The sequence below is a fragment of the Diuraphis noxia genome, unplaced genomic scaffold (assembly GCF_037042655.1).
Source record: "Diuraphis noxia isolate RWA-SAM2 unplaced genomic scaffold, SU_Dnox_SAM2 contig0003, whole genome shotgun sequence".
In the NCBI taxonomy this organism is placed as follows: Eukaryota; Metazoa; Arthropoda; class Insecta; order Hemiptera; family Aphididae; genus Diuraphis; species Diuraphis noxia.
This window is the reverse complement of record NW_028301713.1, coordinates 25,143,923-25,167,836: the sequence shown is the minus strand read 5'-3', so window position 1 is coordinate 25,167,836 and position 23,914 is coordinate 25,143,923. Positions and strand designations below refer to the sequence as shown.

The 23,914-nt window shown below is 33.6% G+C and overlaps 1 protein-coding gene and 1 long non-coding RNA gene across 5 annotated transcripts in view; both read right to left on the bottom strand.

Moving 5' to 3' along the window:
* The window catches only part of LOC107164686 (uncharacterized), a 95,019-nt gene that overhangs the window by 22,194 nt on the left and 48,911 nt on the right, over positions 1–23,914 (bottom strand). For 3 of the 4 annotated variants that reach the window (XM_089222071.1, XM_089222072.1, XM_089222073.1), the window contains 4 exons: positions 22,521–22,571; positions 20,262–20,300; positions 13,887–13,934; positions 12,606–12,638 (listed from right to left, as the gene is read on the bottom strand). In XM_089222071.1, coding sequence (XP_089078197.1) covers positions 12,606–12,638; positions 13,887–13,934; positions 20,262–20,300; positions 22,521–22,571 — 171 coding nt within the window. The remainder of the gene's footprint in view (positions 1–12,605; positions 12,639–13,886; positions 13,935–20,261; positions 20,301–22,520; positions 22,572–23,914) is intronic. The other variant, XM_089222074.1, reaches the window with a different exon arrangement.
* On the bottom strand, positions 20,885–21,369 carry LOC149057124 (uncharacterized). The gene is made up of 2 exons (XR_016190720.1): positions 21,035–21,369; positions 20,885–20,984 (listed from the first exon to the last, which is right to left on the bottom strand). It is a non-coding gene; the product is annotated as an uncharacterized LOC149057124 (long non-coding RNA).

The window sequence follows — 23,914 nt, the reverse complement described above, 5'->3', positions numbered from 1 at the left end:
AATGCTTCTTATTAAGAACCATTCAATTAATTCAAGTATAAATATTCACAATTCATGTAGTAAAAATTAGTTACTACAGGATAACAAAAATAAACAAACAAATACATAATATACTATAAAAATGTATATTATATTTTTAAAAAAATCAATAAATATTCACAATTCATATAGTAAATATTAATTATTCAGGATACCAGGATAACAAAAATAAATAAATACATAATTACATAAACTATAAAATGTATATTATATTTTTAAAAAATTCAATAAATATTCACAATTCATGTAGTAAAAATTAGTTACTACAGGATAACAAAAATAAACAAACAAATACATAATATACTATAAAAATGTATATTATACTTTTAAAAAATTCAATAAATATTCACAATTCATGTAGTTAACATTAATTATTACATTATATATTATATATTAATATATTATAATAATAATTAAAACTCAATATACAGGGTGATCCATTTAAGTGGGTACACTAATTATCTCGAAAAGTATTAACTTTTTTTGAATTTTTTTTTTTTAAACTTCTAGGTTTATGTTTTTCTAAAACCGTATAATATTTTAATTTTTTTCACCCTTATATTTATTAGTGAAACCACTATCAACTTTTGATTTTCAAATGGTAACATAATATAATAAAAATATCATGAATTAATAATCCCATTTTTATTGTGAATTTACGCGTTAACATTTTTATTTTTCAATGATTCGTTTGCGAGATACAGCTCCTCAAAGTATTGGTGGTTGAAAGTCGGTACCGCTGGAAAATTTTAATTTGTAAAGCCCAGAAGCTATAACTGATAAATTCGATACCGTTCGAACTAACTACCTAAGGTACCTAACATTAAACATATTGATAATTGTTGTGCTTTGAACCTCATTAATTGAATGTCGAGCTATTAGTGCTATTACACCTTTATGCTAATTTAACCATTAAAGCTACGTTTTGTTGACCTTGACTGTCGCACCAAATCCCCTCCATAATCAATATTACCATAGAACAATAATAATCGTATTACAATTTACAATTACCGATATTTGGCGATACCTTTATCATTATTTATAATTATCTATGATGACCAAGGTGTATTGATAAGGTGTCGTCACTCTGGACCCCTATACGTATACACTCTTGATTGAAATTATTACCACAGTTCTATAGTCACCAGAGCGCGCTTCCTGTCCTATGAAGGCCTATGTATTCATACTTTTAAATGCAAAATGTCTTAAAAATTACGAATTATAATGCTATTTTTTTTTAAATTGAAGTTTAGTATTTACTAAAACAATGAATCATAATAAGTTTTTTTTTATTGAGTTGGCATAATAAATTGGAGCCTGTAATTATAGTATTATACATTAAATTTGCATTTTAATCATTTGCAATATTTTTTATCGAGTAGACATCAACTATAAAATATGATGTATAATTTAGTCACTTATTCTTTGGATATTTGCATCCTTCTAGTATTAACCTCAATATCAACAAATAATGAATTGTATTTAAAAATCAATATATTAATTAATAATTAATAATTATTATTTGTTCATTGTAACACTTTGAAAGCATTATGTATGATAATTTAGTGAATTAACTCTCACATTTTTCATATATTTTTTTTGTAATAGGAAATTTAAAAATGACAATATTTAATAATATTAATAATTGTATTTGATAAAAAGAAAGTATTTAAATACAAATAATTTAGAACATAGAAGTCATTATGCAATGAAAATTTTTAAATTTTATTTCTTAAATCATAATATATTTTCAATTTTCTATGGCTTTGGTATACAAAAGTGTTCGTTTATCGGCCTCTTTAGGACATACAGCTCTCCCGGTGGTGACGACTATCTGTAGTAAAGTTTTCAATCAAGTTATCAAACAAGTGACGACACCTTATCAATACACCTTGATGATGACCCTTAGAGTAATTATTATAATAATTATTATTACTCTATGTGATGACCACGGTCTTATGAGATAATAGAATTGATTAAAATATTATAATATCATATTAATTAATTAATGATAATAGTAAAGAAAAATCAATACTGATTACTGATAAAAAACTTTAAAACTTGTGAAATAATAGTCTAAACCATGTGGCCATGCAGCATAGCACTATTACTTTAATAGTTAAATATGTATAGTTAGTTTATGTTGTAAACCGTTATAAGTAGACAGACAGTTTAAATTTCTTTAAAAGCATAATATACCTAACAAAATAGTTGTTGAATCAATAAGTTTGTCAAAAATATTCCATTGAACTTAAAATTACATTATACCTAAGTCCTAATTTGGGATATATTTATGTATTTTATTTGATATTTCAATCAAAAATATACCTATGTATTTAAGTTTATATTATGAAGTGTGATGTAAATTTGATAATACATGAATACCAACCACTTGGAAAGCACAACCAATTGTTATATTCTGTGGCACAACATTTGTACCTACATTCAGTTTATTGGTAAGTTTTCTTAAAATGTATATGTAGAAAAATTGTTATGATTAATACATTAATTTGTACATATATTACCATACATTATTATGACGTCTTAACAGTTTTTATTTAAATTTTATTTTCAGTTAAATCAGTTTTGTTCATTCAGTTACACCACCAATAAATGTTATTCAAAGTTTGATAACACAAAATTTGTTATACTCTTAAAATTATTGGCTGACACCAATACACCATAGCACAAACCTAATACAACTTCATATATATTATATTATTCATTTACTTATTACCATCTTCTTGGACACAACAAGATGGTTGCCTATCTACATCATACATACTTAAAAATATAATGTTCTCTGTTCAGAAGTACTTATAAGTTGCATATATTCAAATTTTACATTCTGGCATAGTAATTATTACTAAGAACAGTAAGAACTAAGTTGATCTGTATTTACTACAAATATACTTGGCCAAATGATTTGGAGATGGATATTGAAATCACATAATTTTCTATCGTCCATTACATTTTCCAAACAAGAACAATAACAAATAAAAATGTTGTTTCCCATATACTATTTTAATAGTTGGGAGGGACTACAAAATGAATTAGTATGTAAACATATTTTTTTACCGTTAAATAATTTGGTTATATTTATCCTTTTTTAATTTATTAGATAGTAAATACTCAACTACTCAAGTTAATTTCAAAGAAGATTAAAAATCAAGTCTGACAATCTGCATTCCAGAAAAAACTTAATCCCAATAATATAGTAAACTAAAAATATGTTAAATGAAAATAGTACTTGCTAATGTTTTTTTTTTAATTTTAACAAATATTATACAATTAAGTTAATTTAGCTAACAACATCAATCAATCATTGATACTTAAATGGGTGGTAAAATATGTTTTTAGAAAATTAAAAAAAAAATCATAAATTACTCACCTTCATTATTATACATGGTATTATTAAATATTTTATTTAAATAACTACTTTGTTATAATATTAGGTAGGTATGTCTTAATCCTAATATTTATGTATCATAAAAATATTTGTATTTAAAATTATATTGTTTTAGTGTTTTGCAACTGAATAGTTCTTCTGTTTGATTGGTGTTGTTAGCTATTTATTACCACCTACGAAATCTAAGTTAAAATATTATTAGTCCCATTTTTAAATTTTACTGTATTTTTTAAGTTAGGGGTTAAGTTGAGTTTGTTTCAATTTTTTTGAATACATGTTATGATCTTAACTCATATTTTGCATTACTGCATAACGAATATTTTGATCTAACTGTATCATTTAATTTGGAATAGATTTATCATAGTCCTGGGCTTTTAAATATTATGGTAACATTTTTGAAGGGTGTTTATCTAGCAGGTGCTCCATCAAATTTTATAAATGTGCATTTCTTTCATAGTAGTAATTGTAAAGTCGATCAAGTGCGCTTCTACTCCTTTATTATTTGCCTATTAATTATTATAGTTATTACTTATTACATACTTCTCAATTTAAGCCGAAAACTATAATGTATTACTATTATGATAATGTAGGTACGTGCCGTACTCCTGATTTTGATAATAATAGAAATATAATTTTCATATTGTAGCACTAATCAATGGCGGTAAACTGTGTATTTTTGAATGAATTCTTATTTGATTTGATAATCCTAAATAAAAAAATATCTTAATAATTAATGGTAAAATATATTTTAAACCTAATAGGTATGTACAATGTACATATTATTATTATAGGTACCTAAATCTTGTAGTGGATCACTTCTATTAAATTGGTAGATCACCTGCTACACAAATGCCTTTTATAGTGGTTCATAATAATAGAAATATAAAATGGGGTGATTTCAGTCACGACATATTGAAACAGCTAAGTTGTTTTTGACATATTACCTTATTGTTTGTAACAATATTCATAATTATTGTATTGTTAAAAAAACATAATATTATATAAATTTAAATTTGAAATATTTAACTATCCATAGTCTTTCACTATTAAATTATTTTAAATTATTTAAGTGGTTCACAATATTATAAATATAAAATGGGGTAATATGTGGAATTTGCAATTTTGAATTAAGTTGTTTTTAATTAAATAATATAGATAATTGAAAAAAAGTTGTACAATTAGTATGCATTTAAAATTACAATATGCTAGATGTTTACTTATAGGTTAGGCACCATATAATATGTATATTTAAAATTATGATTATTAACTTGCTATAATTAATTCAAAACTAATGTGAAATAGTTTTGAATGGTAATTAAAAAAAAAAAAATAACCTATTAGAAGGTAAATCATAAAAACAAGACCTACAAGTTTAGTAAAGTTTTAAATTAATATTGTATTGAAAAAATATTGGCAATAAAACATTGTTAAATTGTGAAAATAACATTTTAAATATGGCTCTAATCACCTCATTTTATATAGATTTAGTTACATTTTTAAACTTTTGTCAGTTGTATCATAGGGGTGTGCTGAATATGCTTTAATTTAAATAAATAATAAGGTATATAAAACAATTTCTTAGGTAGCTTTGTATGCGCCTCTGAAGAGATTTTACAAATGGATAATGAGCCTCGTCAATTTATCATAAACCATCTGAAATTAATGTCAGCATACACTGTATTATATTGTATGATTAAAAAAAATTGTATCATTTACTATGTAATTTTTTATTAGTCGCTTACTATGTTTTAAAGCTATTAAGTATATTTGTACATATTGATATATCGTTTAAACCACAAAATCAATTTAAAAATTATTGTGTTCAAATTTTGTACTGGACAGTATTATAAGACATTAAACTCAATAATTTATTTTCATAAGATATTGGTGTTTATTATACCTGGTATATTTGTTTAGTATTTATATGTGTGTATACTGTATTGTAAACTTTAAGGTGTACCATACCCATTGATTTTTATTATACTATATTTTTTTGTAATTGATTTTCTTTTGACAATTTAAAAAAATAGGTATATATTATTCTAAAGATATACTAAAATGTTATTATAGTGGGTTATAGTTTATTTAAAACAAAATCATGAATAATTGTAATAACTAGTTTTTCCGATTATTCAAGTTTAGTCTTATTATTATAAGTTATCTAACCGACCTCATAACTACAGTACCTATACTACGAAAACACTTACCAATATGCCTACAGATTTAGTGTATACTAAAGAGTAATGACTAATATTTATACCATATACTTAAAAATAATAATCATAAATCAACTAACAAACATGAAAGAATTAAAAAATAAAATTACATTTTCAAATACAACCAATATTTTTGTTATTATAACCAATTTAACTGAAAAAATAGGCAACAGTAAGTTAATTAAAGACCAAGATATACCTTCAATTAGAAAAGAAAAATGTCGGTTTTCAAACGAATAGCCCCACCTAGAGATCCATTCTTACATAAGCTTCTCTAACCTCACCAGCCCATCATCATAGATTCATAGGCCATAGCTAGCAAGATGAAGCGGTTAGATGTGAATCCTATTTCAGGTACCCCTAGAGAAACGATTACCGATTACCATTATACCAAAATATAATAGTATTTTATTAACTAATTTTTTTGGTATCAGTATTCAGTTTCAACTTTTGGGGAAAACCTGAACTATATCATGTGAAAACTTAGTATGATTAAGGTTCTACATAATATAATGGGTATGCTATGCCACAATAAATTTTGCGACTCATTTATCAATGATAAAAGTAAGGGGGAGAAATTCATATTCACATAAGATTATTAGTCGCAAAATGGCGGAGTAGCATACCTGTACCTATAGTGCCCTAGTATGATCTAAGTGTGAAAAGTATCATAGACCACGATTTAAGATAGTACTATCTTAAAGTTTTTTTATCAGTAATCAGTATTGATTTTTCTTTACTATTATCATTAATTAACTAATATGATATTATAATATTTTAATCAATTCTATTATCTCATAAGACCGTGGCCATTGTGGTGATACCGCGAGCTTATCACCACTTGCTCAGCGCATGACGCGCGCCTTTTTATACTTTTGTTTTGTATTCGTTATTTATTCTTTTGTTATGTTTTTGTATACGACTTCTTTGTAATTATATTTATGTTCTTTACTAAATCGACCTCGACCCACCTCGCGCGACAACGACGCCCGAACGAGCAACACCTCGACCGACCGAGCTCGCAACGAGTAGCTCCGTCTCGACGCCTTTACGACCCGAACGACCGCGAGCTTGTTTCACTCGCAACGTCTCGATCTCGCCATTATTGTGTAACGAACGACTACCAATAAAATACTCGACGCAACGCGTCATTACGATATATTGTGTTTACATTTATTTCCCTTGAATCTCTTTCCTCGTACGACGACGTATCGACCCTTCAGAAACACGGAGTCAGATCGACTTACGAAAAATACGTGAGTATGGGTGACGCAGTGGTGGTCGAACCTGTTTCCCGACAGCACCGACGACATACGACGCCACCACTGATAACACAACGTCACGCTTGCCACACCATCATAGATAATTATAAATAATGATAAAGGTATCGCCAAATATCGGTAATTGTAAATTGTAATACGATTATTATTGTTCTATGGTAATATTGATTATGGAGGGGATTTGGTGCGACAGTCAAGGTCAACAAAACGTAGCTTTAATGGTTAAATTAGCATAAAGGTGTAATAGCACTAATAGCTCGACATTCAATTAATGAGGTTCAAAGCACAACAATTATCAATATGTTTAATGTTAGGTACCTTAGGTAGTTAGTTCGAACGGTATCGAATTTATCAGTTATAGCTTCTGGGCTTTACAAATTAAAATTTTCCAGCGGTACCGACTTTCAACCACCAATACTTTGAGGAGCTGTATCTCGCAAACGAATCATTGAAAAATAAAAATGTTAACGCGTAAATTCACAATAAAAATGGGATTATTAATTCATGATATTTTTATTATATTATGTTACCATTTGAAAATCAAAAGTTGATAGTGGTTTCACTAATAAATATAAGGGTGAAAAAAATTAAAATATTATACGGTTTTAGAAAAACATAAACCTAGAAGTTTAAAAAAAAAAAATTCAAAAAAAGTTAATACTTTTCGAGATAATTAGTGTACCCACTTAAATGGATCACCCTGTATATTGAGTTTTAATTATTATTATAATATATTAATATATAATATATAATGTAATAATTAATGTTAACTACATGAATTGTGAATATTTATTGAATTTTTTAAAAGTATAATATACATTTTTATAGTATATTATGTATTTGTTTGTTTATTTTTGTTATCCTGTAGTAACTAATTTTTACTACATGAATTGTGAATATTTATTGAATTTTTTAAAAATATAATATACATTTTATAGTTTATGTAATTATGTATTTATTTATTTTTGTTATCCTGGTATCCTGAATAATTAATATTTACTATATGAATTGTGAATATTTATTGATTTTTTTAAAAATATAATATACATTTTTATAGTATATTATGTATTTGTTTGTTTATTTTTGTTATCCTGTAGTAACTAATTTTTACTACATGAATTGTGAATATTTATACTTGAATTAATTGAATGGTTCTTAATAAGAAGCATTATATATTATAATATATTCAAGTACATTATATTTTAAAGAGTAAAAATCCCAGGTATTAAAGGGAGAAACGTTATATCTTTACAGAACTTTAATTGCGATGAATGTGGAGTAAAGTTTAAACACAACTGTAGTCTGTACATTAAAAAAACATTTACTCAAAAAGCATAACATTAAAACACAGACCCCTAAAGAAAATACAATCAAATGTTTGAAATGTGAGAAGGCTTTTACTCAAAGAAAAAATATGATTAGACATATGAAGATGCATTTGGAAGAAGTTGATACCCAAGTACATATTAAAAACAGCTCAGAAATATATTTAATAATAATCCTTTATTAATCCGCTTTTAACAATATATTTTTAAAAACTGATCTATAGACACAACAAGATAATTTAGGTCCCGGTTCATTAGAATTAGAAAGTTCAAAAATAATCAATAGTCAGCCTATGCATGTTGATTTACAGGTAATATAAAATAGTAAATTAATTTTTAAATAATATTACAATTAATAGAATAACAAAATATTAAACAATTTCAATGTGGTTCAGAGTCAAATTCCCACCGGTTACAAATATTCAGTAATAGATTACACAAGCTTAGGAGAAAAAACCTTCAAGGCAAAATTTTTTATACATGAATTTGGAGTTGATGATGTTGTTCCTTTTATAATGGCAATGCGAGATACACATAACACCAAATAATAACCCAACCGGCTATGACTTTTAGAATATTTTTGTTTATTTATGTATATAATTAAGTGAGTCGTGAGTGTTGTGATTTTTAAATTGATTTATTGTAAAACATTATTGACGTGCACAAAGTGAGTGTTACTTTTAAATTGACTTTTGGTAAATTGTTTATTGAGTATTGACATTAATTAAATATATTATAAATTAAAATAATATAAAATGTTATTATATTAATATAATTGATATTAAATATTTTATCTAATATGTATTAAATGATAATAGCACTGTGATAATACGGTAGATTGGTCTATGTAGTGTGGTAGTGGAGGCAAGTTAAATGAGTCGCCGTGACACGATTTCAAATTTCGCTCAACGACGGCGGCGTCGAGTAGTTTGATGTTTAGGTGGGGCGGAGAGTGGTGTACCGGTTGCGGCACCTATGACCGGGCGGGTGGTGGTGGTGGGAAGGCGGCACCTTAGGCCGGGCGGTGAGTAGGAGAGGTGGTGGTGGTGGTGTATGATGATGATGAGGAGTGGTGTACCGGTTGCGGCACCTTAGACCGGGCGGGTGGTGGTGGTGGGACGGCGGCACCTATGGCCGGGCGGTGAATAGGAGAGGTGGTGGTGGTGGTGTATGATGATGATGAGGAGCGGTGTACCGGTTGCGGCACCTATGGCCGGGCGGGTGGTGGTGGGACGGCGGCAACCATGGCCGGGCGTGAGTAGGAGAGGTGGTGGTGATGGTGGTGATGATATGGTGGTGTGGTGGTGGTGGTACGGCGGCACCTATGGGCGAGCGGTGAGTAGGAGAGGTGGCGGTGGTGGTGGTGGTGGTGGCGTATGATGAGGATGAGGAGGAGGAGGATGAGGATCTTGTGATTGAATTCTCTATTTTATACTACTGTTGTGGTTCCAGTAGTGGCATCTATGGCCGGTATACTAGTATATATAATAAGTAGTAAATATAATGTCTTATAATGCACATGATAATGTGTGTGTGTGTGTGTATGTGTGTGTGCGCGCGCGCGCGTGTGCGTGGAACAATATAGGTTGTAACGTCACAGAATTTTAGGCCTCTATAATATCATTATCCATTAAACCCACCTTTCCCTACAACAATTAAATTATCATACCTATCGGTCTGCGACCATTACTTTAATGGTCTTTCTATTATCACAATAGCGCGTTGCGATTAAGACGAACAATAGTCATGATATATCCTCACTTATCCCCCCAACCCCTCCTGAACATAGTGTCCGGCGAACTGTCTCCGCGGATGTGGTTACCTGCGCTGTCGGCGATACGATCGTCTCCACCGGTAAACGCCGACAAGACAGCTGAAGCCCAATAATTATGTAAAATCCCCGCGAAAAGCAACACTGTCCCCGCCCCACTCCATCACATTTTCAACAACGGTCACCATCAAGACGAGCCGTCCGGCGCCCGTTGACTTCTCTCGACATATTTGTTTTAACTCTTGTCACGACCGCGGCCCGGTACACCGGTATATGTAAAACTTGTCGTCCAGTCTGTCGATCCGTCCAACAACAACCACGCGGTCAATGTTTTGTTCATGTATCTCGTCGACACCATGATGGGCTAATTCTACCATCTGGGGCTGTGGAGGGCCCAGCGACCAATATCCACAACAGTATCCAACGTAACCGGTGCAGATGGGCCGTGTCGATCACGAGTTAAGGTGTATCGACGGCCCACGAGGCCAGCCTATCACAGCCACCGGTTACCAACACCTCAAGACACCAGCTGCAGTCGCCAAGTATTATTATTTCCCCCAAATACCCCTTCTTTTTGTCCGATTATATATGCATCTATAATTTTTCTCGTACACTCATTTTTTTCTTTCTTTCTTCTTTCTCTTTTTAAAGAAATGGCCGGTAACCGCGTGTCGTGTGATGATATGGTGGTGTGGTGGTGGTGGTACGGCGGCACCTATGGGCGAGCGGTGAGTAGGAGAGGTGGCGGTGGTGGTGGTGGTGGTGGCGTATGATGAGGATGAGGATGAGGATGAGGATGAGGAGGAGGAGGATGAGGATCTTGTGATTGAATTCTCTATTTTATACTACTATCCAATTATAACTTTCTTCTGTTTCTTAATCCTATAACGAACATCAGTACTTCTATATGCAATCGTTCCTCCCGAGCATCCGAATGAGGAACTTACTCCGGATAATAATTTAATCGCACTCGTAGTCATGATGATATTTACTAGGACTTATCCATTTTGGATCTTTAATGAGGTGGATTGTACAAAAATTCTTCCTCATTCCTATGCCGTTGACCACGCTCTGTAGTTCATCCGCCTTAAGAGCCGGTTTCCCAACTCCAGAACAAAAGTGTCCCTCTCATTTCAGCTCCGCCACCCGTAGCTGTTGGCTGCTATGAATTAGATCGCTTATGCGATCGTTCGCCCTCCTTAGTCGAATTTTACGACAGGCGTGTAGTTACTATTGGTAAATTCTACTGTCCCTACCCACAGGAGCCCGTATAATAATTAACGAGGCGTATTTTTTGTTGCCCCTTGGTGTCAAATTCCTAAATACGGCCCTGGTGATGCGGGTTGCCTATATTGAGTAGTTAATACAAGTTTGGGAGGATCTTGTACTACGAATTTCCTATACAGAAGTTCCTTTGATTTTACATGTACAATTTAAGTGGGAGGATATTCAGAACCCCCTATTTGGCTATTATATACTACTATTATCAAACATTAAAATATATAATATAATTAATATAAATATAATATAATTGTATTTAATATATTATTCCATATATATGTATGTGTCAGTTTGTATTTTTGAATATGCTTACACCAATTTTGCGTCAAATGAAATCGGCATCTGGTCACTGTCTCACCGTCGCCGGGTCGAATCCCAGTCATGGGTGGACATCGCTTTCTGGGCAGTACAGGCTGTCTGGAGAGTGAGAGGCCGCCGCCCTCAACCCGGGCATAGCAGAAACCTACGGGTGCCCATTAGAAATTCTGCCAAATAAGCGTCCAAACTAGGCCTTCAAGCCAACTGACGGACATAAGTGCCATATGCAAAAATAAAAGTATACGTGCAAGTCGGAACCAGTAGATTTGAGTCTGTAGTACATGAATGAATCAATTAACTGTGGGTTTAATATGATTTTGATTTTGCCAAGATTTATTTTATTGGGTGTTATTTACATATCGTAATACAGTAATTCAATCATAAGAAACCCTGTTACCATTTATTACTTGAGTGATTAGCCTTTAAGTACACACACACATCTCTTTACCACATAGCTCACTAGGATTTTCACGACGGATTCAACCAATGGTAATGAGCTATAACACATATAATATATACAGTATGCACACAAAAATACGACGGTCGGTATGTGTGATTAGCTATATGCTACGAAGAATCTCGGTAACCAGGCGCATGACCTATTATTGTTCGTTCCCGAACAACAAGAATGGGTACAATTTATTATAAAATAATATTTCATAGTGAATCAATTCCCTATTTCCCCGATGCAGAAAGATGATGAATTGATAATACAATATGTATAATCTGTTACCTAAATTATTTTTAAATAACTAAGCAAATGTAATAATTTAACCACGTGATATCCGTTAGGTATAAATTTGATTTTTCACAATCTAGATACATAGACAACTTTTGATGATAATCAATCCATATTTTTGTTACTTGTTGACTGTTGTAATATAATTAGTCATGTATAAGCACAGAAAAAATTATAAAATAATTAAGTATAAATCTATGAACAACTCATTATGTTAACTTACTTACTTAAATATGAACAAATTTGATGAAAGAATCTTCCTGTTATGATAATATAATTTATTATAATTATTTTAAATATCAGTTTGTCATTGTTTTATATTTTAAACTAATAAACTACACATACACAAAATAATACAAAACTATATAATAATATTTAAGCTATAATTAATTTAGCCTAATGCAATGAGATATGTTCCACATTCTCGCCTAATGGATTGAATATCTAACCAAAATATTCCACTCGATGTATAGAGTATAAAATCCCAATGGCTGTCAGATGTGTCGATAAGTCAATGATATTCAACTAAGATTCCAAATTAATTCATAGCCAATTTAAAAAGAAAATTTACTCATGGATCATAACTCAATGGCCCCTAGAATTTAGGTGTGGTAATATAAACATAAGTCAGTGGCAACAAATATTTGTTTAAAATATTTTGTATTATTTTGGGCATTTGACTCTCATGAGTAATACACATTACACAATGAGTCAATAAATCAAAACCTCAATATGAGAAATGAAAAATCTAGTGAAAATCCAATGTTGTAAAAATGTACAATTTAAAAGGCTCATAAAAACTTAATTTGACTCTCTGGTGGATATTTTTTTTTGTGCTAAAGATTTGTAAGGAATCTTGTATTCAATTTTCAAATCTTAGATTTAAAAGAACATTTTTTATGAATTTCTAGCTTAAAATAATTTGCGAATTTTCGTGACTTTTACGTATTTTGTCAAAAATCAAACTTTTAATGCTTATAAAAAAAAATTGTGACTATGAATTTATTTCATTTTTCAACTCCTATTGTGACAATATGTTAGGAGCCTTGTATTAATTTTTCAAGCTTTTCTAGCCAACAAATACATTTTGATCGATATTAATTTTAAAAAACCTAATAATTATCGAAATTTGCATATGCCTATAAATGGTTAAACTTAAGTCAAAAGTTTTTGAAAATTGCATGGTGGATATAATATACATATATAAATATTCGGTTAAAATTTGATGTATCTATGGTCATTTGTTTCAAAGTTACATCAAAAACCAAAATCGATTTTGTCGAAAACTGATTGTGGGTAAAATTTTCCGGTTTTCCCTTAATTTTTAGTTTGTTTATTCCGATTATTTAGAAAAATATTAAGAATTTTTTATTTTTGACCCCCTAAAGTACCAACTGGATTCACTTTCTGATTGAACGAGGTACTGAAGTCAAAAATGCACTTTTACTGTCCCTAAATGTGATGACAGACACAAAAAAAAAATTGAAAAATTGAAAAAAATTACTCACCAAATTTGTTTTCTTCTTTATCCTCGTATATGTTTGACTGTGTTTGCTCTAATATAAAATATAATTGATGGTATTATTTACTGTAGCATAAGCTCGTAAAAACGCATACTATAAACTTACAGGTATATGTATAGTAAAAACACAGAAAGGAGCGTGAAAAACTTGTGATGCTTCTAATACTATTATAATGGTGTATAATTTTTTGATAATTATTCAGAGAAAGATTTACTTAAGGGGATTCGATATCACGATTTTCTGTCTTTGTCTAACACAAAGAATTTTAACAGTGTTCTCTGCCAAACGTATATAAAGTGAAGCGATAAGATTTCTGAAAACAAATTCGAATTTTTCGTCAAGTATACTTTAGATCAACTTCCGCACATTTTTTAATTATTTTAATTTTATCTTCTGCAAAAATTGAATAATGTAATTTTTAATATAACATTTTTAGAAATATAAAATATTAAAAATGTGAGGAAGTCAATCTTTATAGTATAAAACCTTAATTGCTTTTTTAAATTCTTATCGCTTCATTACATCAATAATTGGTAGACGTATATTGATTCCGCCGCCGGCTATTAATTCCGCTGGCTAGGTACTGTTTAAAATATCTAGACATCGATTCCACCGGTTACTGTTTATAGCAGAGGTATTCAAACTTTTTCAGCGCGCGGCTCCTTTGGGGTTTCACAATATTTTTACGGCTCCCAAATTATTATGAAAAAATTGAAACAACACACGGATACAATATGGGAAATATTCTATACGGGTGATAATAATAGTGACTAGAAATAAGACTTCAAATGGTCGAATCGTAAGGTGTGTCGTTTTAATTTCCATAATTATTTCAAATAATATTTATAATAATTATACAAGACCTAGGTATGATGTTGGTTTTCGGTGCTTTGACATGGATCCCTTTGCAAACTTTCACGACGCCTTTGGGAGCCGCGACGCACAGTTTGAATACCTCTGGTTTATAGTATTTACAAATCGATTCAGCCGGACACTATTAATCCCCTCCCCCTTGTATTTCAAAATATATAGTATTTTATAATATGTATAAAATGATAATAACTGTATAATTCGAAACTAAAATATGATATATTCTAATTAATACGTGTATGTAAATACATTATAAAATATTAAAATGTATAGTATAATTAATATAAACATAATTTAATTGTATTTAATATATTATTCCATTTATATATATATGTCAGTTTGTATTTTTGAATGGGTTTCCACCAATTTTGCGTCAAATGAAATGTAATAAAATAATTTATATTTCTGGACAAATGGTTTTTGCACCAATATGTATATCTTCTTCAAAATAAGAAACTATTTCCAATGGACTGAACGATAAATTGATTTCTGAACATTTTTCAATAACATAACCAAACAATCGCGCATGATATGTGTCTTTATATTTTTTGCTTGATTCACATACATTTTTGCAGTACACTTTTTATTTATCACTGCCATTTAAGAGCATCTAAATACTTAACATAGTCTTTTTTATAATATTTATGATCATTATATAAAATCAAATCATTTTTTTTTCACTAGAAACTATAGTAAAGTTCATTATAATTTATAACTAGGTAATAAATAATACGCTTTAATAAATATAATAATACTTATGTCCGACACTATGCACGTGGTGGAGCGATTTCTTTAACTGATTAGTAACTAGGCGAGAAGTAACATGGGAAGATTAGAAAGTCCACATTTTAACAATATAAAATATATATAAATATTATAGGTCTTGTGGCGACAGCATTATCACCACTTGATATTGTATACTCTTTGTATTTATCGTATTTATTGTATTTATTTGTTTTTATTGTAAACTAACCATTTTTACCGTACCCATTTTTTATTGTAATATGTTTCCACCTGTGCAATTATTTCGCACCTAACCGCAACACTACCGTTTTCTTCTGCGACCGCACGCAGCGTTCTCAAAATCTCAATCTGTTTTTCCGTTTTTTGTTAACCGCGCTCGCATAGTCGCATAGACCATACACCGTTTGTGTCTTACCGCGTTTTTTGTTTATATCAGTGCGAGATAGAACGCTCGTGTCGTAGCCCCGGCTCCACGTGACCCACTTTTTTTTTCTTTTGTATCACAACTGTGAGAAATCTCTGTGTTTATCGATTGTCAACCACAATAAAGTCAGTCTATATTATCACGTGTTGTTTTGTTTTGCATTTGTTTAAACTTTCCTACCTCATTTACGAGTACGGGCGTGCTGATAATCGCCACGCGAATTACCGCATTGGTGACCTCGTATTTTAAACCGGAAAAAGGAACGCCGATACCCGACCACGTGACGGTCTTTATCCGATTTCATCCGACAACACGTGGCGCGTAAACACACTAATGCAACGCAACGAAGATCAACGCGAACAAGCTGACATACCGGCACCAACACCCGCCTATCCGATCGATGTTGCACACGAAGCCGCCGCGACAGTCGAAGTCGCCGCCACCTCACATGTGCGCCTCCCGGGATTTTGTAGACAATCACTTAGAGAATGGTTCACGCACGCTGAAGCCGTGTTTCACTCTAATCGAGTGCGTAGTGACGTCACACGCGTCAACTTTGTGCTGGCCGCGCTCGACGAAGAGGGCGTCCTTACGGTTTCCGACCTCCTGGGAGAGTCGGTGACGTACGCCGCACTACGTTCGATGCTCATTAAGACCTACATGGTCCCACAGTCGACACGCCTCCAGACTATCATCCAACCTGGCGGGCTGGGCGATCGCACACCATCACGGTTGTTGCGGGACTCTAGCCCTCTACCCGGACGACATGAGCGACGTCTTGCTGGAACACTTTTGGCTCCAGAAGCTTCCGCCATCAGTCCGCACCGTCATCGCCGGACTGTCAGGGTCCCTCGACGCGTTGGCCGAACGCGCGGATGGAGGCAGCTCGGGGCAGCGAGCTCGTTGATGTCCACGTGCCACCCAAACGGCGTTTCGCTGCCATATTTCCGCCATCGTGTAAGCTGGAGCAGGAGGAGTCGCGTGACATCACGGTCGTAAATGTGCAAGCGCGCTCGAGAACGCCACTCGCGACATCACAGCGCAGCTGGCTGCCATTTCAGCACAGTTGCAGATTACGCACGTCCCGGATTACGTGCAGCAATTACCCGCGCGTCAGACGTACGTGCCTCAAATACCTGCGCAACCGTCACAGATGCCTCTACAAGTCACGCAGCCATCCCGCGCAGTAACACCGTCAGGCTGGTGCTACTACCACAGTTGGTACGGCCCCGAAGCACGCAAATGCCGTGACCCATGCACTTTCACTCCGACTACGCGGAAAACTCCGTAAGGCGGCGGTGGTCGCACAACACCTCGCCGCACGACCCCCCCTCCAAAATCGCCGACTCTTCGTCTCTGACACCCGTACCGGACGTCGATTCCTAATCGACTCCGGCGCAGAAATTTCGGTCATTCCCCCCAACTCAAGATCCGTATTTCAAAAAACTAACAACGATTTCAAACTAGTAGCTGTAAATGGCACCCAGATCAAAACATTCGGTCCTCAAGAACTACATCTCGACCTCGGCCTCAAACGACTCTACACTTGGACTTTCGAGATGGCCGACGTAGCCCGACCGATCACTGCAGGTGCAGACTTTTTACACTACTTGGTTTGGCGACATACGGAATAATCGACTCGTCGACCTAAACCAAAACACGTCCGTGAAAGCAGTCTCCGTTATCGACACTACAGACACCAGCCTGTGCACCGTCGCACGACCATCCAAGTGGACATCGGCTACTGCTGGACTACCGCGAGTCACGCGAGAATCGCCGGTCCCGACCAAGTTCTACACGACGTCGTACAAGAACTGCAAACGACCGGCCCGTCGCTCTTTTCACGCTCGCGTCGTCTACCCCCCGACCGTCTTCAAGTGGCACGCGCCGAGTTCAAATTCATGCGACAGAAGGGTATCTGTCGACCATCGTCGAGCGCGTGGGCCAACCCGTTGCTGCTAGTTGACAAAAAAGACGACACGTTCCGACCATGCGGGGACTACCGCCGACTCAACGCGGTCACGGCACCCGATCGCTACCCTCTGCCACACCTGCATGATTTTACGGCCAACTTAGCCGGAAAAACTGTTTTCACCAAGCTGGACCTCGTGCGGGCATATCATCAGGTACCGATCGCGCCAAAAGATGTACACAAGACCGCCGTCACGACTCCGTTCGGTTTGTTCGAGTTCCCCGTCATGTGTTTCGGATTGCGCAACGCCGCACAAACCTTTCAACGCGTGATTTCAATTTCGCGTATATCGACGACGTATTAATCGCCTCACGCGACGAGAGTGAGCATTTTCGACATGAGCGCACCGTGTTCGATCGCCTGCAAAAATACTAGCAAGTTGCAACAGTGCATATACACGTCGATTTAGTCGGGCCGCTCCCGCCGTCCAACGGTTTTAAGTATCTATTGACCGCCGTCGACCAATTCACGCGATGGCCCGAAGCTTGGTCGATCGACAACATTTCCGCGCACGCAGTCGCGCGTCTACTCGTTACGAACTGGATAGCGCGTTTCGGCGTGCCCGACTTCATCACCACCGATCAAGGCAGGCAGTTCGAGTCGGATTTGTTCACATCACTTTTGATCACCTTCGGCATTTAGCACATACGGACGTCGCCGTACCACCCGCAGTCCAATGGCATGGTTGAGCGTTTCCATCACACGCTTAAATCCGCGCTTACCGCACACGAAACGCCGCAGTGGTCGGTCAAGCTACCGATCGTGTTACTCGCGTTACGCAGCACAGTTAAAGCAGGCACTGATCACACTCCGGCCGAGTTGATATACGGCACTACGCTCCGACTACCAGGCGAGTACTTTCATTACGCGCCACCCGAGCCACAACCGCCTGAGCTGGTAGTCGCCCCGCGTCAATCGATGAGTCAACTGCGTTTCACGCCCGCTACGAACCACAACACTCGGCGCACCACCTTCGTGCCCGACGAACTCAACCATACGTCTTCATCAGGATCGACACCGTCAAGCCGCCGCTACAGCCACGTTACGAGGGACATATCGCAGTTTTGGAACGCCGCGAAAAAATATTCAAGTTGCAACGCGGCCAATCAACGACCTGGATTTCCATCGACCGTTTCAAGCCAGCATTCGTCTTACGCGAGGATCCGATTGCCGACCATTCCTACGCGCGCGATATTTTCTAAAAAACGCGCAATTGTTTTTTTCTTTTCGCCGAGGGGGAGTAATGTGGCGACAGCATTATCACCACTTGATATTTAATACTCTTTGTATTTATCGTATTTATTGTATTTATTTATTTTTATTGTAAACTTGTACCATTTTTACCGTACCCATTTTTTATTGTAATATGTTTCCATCCGTGCAATTATTTCGCGCGTATCGCGCTCCCCTCCGCGCTTGACTGTGCCGTCGCAGCGACAACGGCGTCCCACGCAAGCTCTGCGGCCTACCGCAACACTACCGTTTTTTCTCTTCGACCGCACGCAACGTTCTCAAAATCTCAATCTGTTTTTCCGTTTTTTGGTAACCGCGCTCGCATAGTTTATGTCTTACCGCGTTTTTTTATATATATCAGCGCGAGATAGAACGCTCGTGTAGTAGCCCCGGCTCCGCGTAACCCACTTTTTTTTTCTTTTGTATCACAACTGTGAGAAATCTCTGTGTTTGTCGATTGTCAACCACAATAAAGTCAGTCTAATTTATCACGTGTTGTTTTGTTTTGCATCTGTTTCAACTTGCCTACCTTATTTACGAGTACGGGCACGGTAATCGCCACGCGAATTACCACAGTCTTATAGATATTAAGATATATCATATCTTAAAGATAAGATTTCAGTCAGAATCATAACTGACATTTATGTGTAACGAAATACGTTATAGCAATACGTATATAAATAGAATTTAGACTATACACTTTACAAAATATTTACATACACGTATTAATTAGACTATACATTTTAGGTTTGAATTTATATACAATTATTATAATTTTATTAATATAATATATATTATGCATCATATTATGAAGGACTGTATATTTTAAAATACATTTACAAGGGAGGGATAAACAGTAGCCGGCTGAATTAATATCCGGTGGAATCAATATGTAGACATTATAAACAGTAGCCGGCGAAATCGATATAGGTAAACCTTTTTCCTGAACAGGTAATTTCGGCGGAATCAATAATTCCCCCAATTGTGAATTGGTACGTGTGGCTAACAGCATGTCGTGGAACAAAAACGTATTCTCTGTCACAAGTTTATTGGCAGAAAAACAAAATTATAAATAATTATAAATTACAGTTATAGGTCATTGATAATAGTTACTCACGGTTTGTTGTATCATTGTTTATTTTTGAAAATTTTTTCTCTAATATAAAATATAATTGATGGTATTATTTACTGTAGCATAAACTCGTAAAAACGCATACTATAAACTTACAGGTATGGTATATGTATAGTGAAAACACAGAAAGGAATGTAAAAAACTTGTGATGCTTCTAATACTATTTTAATGGTATATAATTTTTTGATAATTATTCAGAGAAAGATTTACTTAAGGGGATTCGATATCACGATTTTGTATCTTTGTCTAACACAAAGAATTTTAACAGTGTCCTCTGCCAAACGAATATAAAGTGAAGCGATAAGATTTCTGAAAACAAATTCGAATTTTTTGTCAAGTATACTTTAGATCAACTTCCGCACATTTTTTAATTATTTTAACTTTATCTTCTGCAAAAATTGAATAATGTAAATTTTTAATATAACATTTTTAGAAATATAAAACATTAAAAATGTGAGGAAGTCAATCTTTATAGTAGTCTTGTCGATCAAAAATCAATACATTCATTGCTCCGCTCAGGATCTAAAATACTGTATGGGTATTTAAAAGAAATTGTTTAATCAAAAATAAAGTAGTAAAATATTGTAACATAATAATACGCTTGGTACCTAATTTAATTTTGATAAAAACCCATCCAGAGTTGATTGGATTTTCCCTTTTACCGTTCAAAATGACTCCATTGACCGGTATGTGAATCTAATAAACGAACTTTTTATTATGTGTTAGTATACTTGCGGGTGCTGTGGTCACTGTCTCACCGTTGCCGAGTCGAATCCCTGTAGTCATGAGTGGACATCGCTTTCTGGGCAGTACAGGCTGTCTGAAGAGTGAGAGGCCGCCGCCCTCAACCCGAACATGGCAGAAACCTACGGTTGCCCATTAGAAATTCTGCCAATTAAGCGTCCAAACTAGGCCTTCAAGCCAACTCACGGACATAAGTGCCATATGCAAAAATAGAAGTATATGTGCAAATCGGAACCAGTAGATTTGAGTCTATAGTACATGAATGAGTCAATTAACAGTAGTATGTATTTGTATGTTCACAGCCAGCTTTTACACGGTAAAAAAAATTGTTCAAGTAGAAATGTTCCGCTCCGAGAACACCGATTTACCGCGTAACACAATACGGTGATTATACAAAATTGTCCGTCTGTTTGTGGCTTGCACAAAAATATTTACCGTATCAACTATTTTTTATTAAATGTTCCGTTTTGTTTTTTAAATTTTTCAATCAAATATCGATAATTTTTATAAAAATCATATTTCAAGTAAAGAACACAAATTATTTAATGAACTTTTTTTATAAAAATTAGCGATATTTGATTGAAAAATTAAAAAAAAAAACGAAAAATCTAATAAAAAAATTGTTGTAAATATAAAAAAAATTATAAAATATAAAAAAAAATACGATAAATATTTTTGTGCAAGGCGCAAATAGACGGACAATTTTGTGTGATCACCGTATTGTGTTACGCGGTAAATCGGTGTTCTCGGAGCGGAACATTTCCGCTTGAACAATTTTTTTTACCGCGTAAAAGCTGGCAGTGAACATACAAATACACACTACTATTAACTGTGGGTTTAATATGCAGCGACCAATATATTTATATTTTGATTTTGCCAAGATTTATTTTATTGGACGTTATTTACATTTCGTAATACAGTAATTCAATCATATGAAACCCTGTTACCATTTATTACTTGAGTCATTAGCCTTTAAGTACACACACACATTTCTTTACCCCATAGCTCACTAGGATTTTCACGACGAATTCAACCAATGGTAATGAACTATAACACATATAATATATACAGTACCTATAAACAGTATGGACACAAAAATACGACGGTCGGTATGTGTGATTGCTCGTATATGCTCGGTAACCGGGTGCATGACCTATTAATGTTCGTTCCCGAACAACAAGAATGGGTACAATTTATTATAAAATAATATTTCATAGTGAATCCCTTCCCTATTTCCCCGATGCAGAATTATGATAATATAATATGTATATCTATTAAATTATTTTTAAATAACTAAACAAATGTAATAATTTAACCACGTGATATCCGTTAGGTATAAATTTAGTTTTTCATAATCTAGATACATAGACAGCGTATTATCATCAATCCATATTTTTGTTACATGTTGAATGTTGTAATACAATTAGTCATATATAAGCACAGTAAAAATTATAAAATAATTAATTATAAATCTATGAATGACTCATTATGTTAACTTACGTAAATTTAACATAATTGATTCAATGTTACTCGGAACAATGAAATAATTTGCTATGAAAATATAATTTATTATAATTATTTTAAATCTCAGTTTGTCATTGTTTTATATTTCAAACTAATAAACTACACATACACAAAATAACACAAAACTATATAATAATATTTAAGATATAATTAATTTAGCCTGATGCAATGAGGTACGTTCCACATTCTCACCTAATGGATCGAATATCTACCAAAATATTCTACTCGATGTATAGAGTATAAAATCCCAATGGCTGTCAGATGTGTCGATAAGTCAATGATATTCAACTAAGATCCCAAATTAATTATAGCCAATTTAAAAAGAAAATTTACTCATGGATCATTACTCAATGGCCCCTAGTGGCGTAGCTAGACACTTTTTTCTGGGTAGGCCCGATATTTTTATGTAAGGATTACCAATGAATAGTTTTATAAAATAAAAAAGTATCAGAACACCGTATACATTTATTCCAGGCATATTACATGGATTTATCTTATGTTTTAAAACTAATAGTATGAAATTAAATTAATAAAAAAGATATAGCTTTATTAAAATATTTTTAGATTGAAAATCCAATTTTCTTTTTTTCATTGATGCAAACTCGTCAATTATAGCAGATGGATTTTCTATGAATTTTCCACTTATTTCTCTCTCAATAGACAGCAAAGTTAAATTATTTAGTCTGCTACTTGTCATCGTTGACCTAGATATGTTTTTACTCTTTTCATCGTCGAGAAACTCTTTTCTGCTGAGGCACTAGATACTGGAACTACCAAAACATTTTCAATAATTTTTGTTAATTCTTCAAATCCAACATTGTATTTTTTTACTTCTTGATATAATTCAAAAAGATCAGATACAGATAAAAAAAAGGGTTTTCCCAGTTGATATGGCATTTTATTTTTTTAAATTTTTATTTAAATTAATATCGAAAGATTACTGGGCCTCACTGAGAAAAACTCGTGTGGAGGCCCATGGGTTATCTTAGATTACAAACAATTCTAATTGTTTTAGGTACATATTACATTATTTTTAAAAACAAATAAGGAGTTTTTCATAAATAATACCAGTAACTATTACAAGCGTTAAACTAGTATGTTACATACAATTTTAAGTCTTACACACATATTCATATCGTAAAACGAGTGGTTATTTTTTTTTTTTAAATATGGGTAGCGGTAAATTAACCATATCATTGGGCATCAAGTTGAGTATCTTTGTTCCCAAAAAATAGTAAACTTTTCGGCAATTAGTTTTTTAGGGCCAATCTAAGGAAAATTTACTAGCTGCATCTCTGGTGTTGACCCCATGGTTTATAGAATCCAACTGATTATGTTTTTTCAGATATATGGTGATTGTTTTTAGGTAT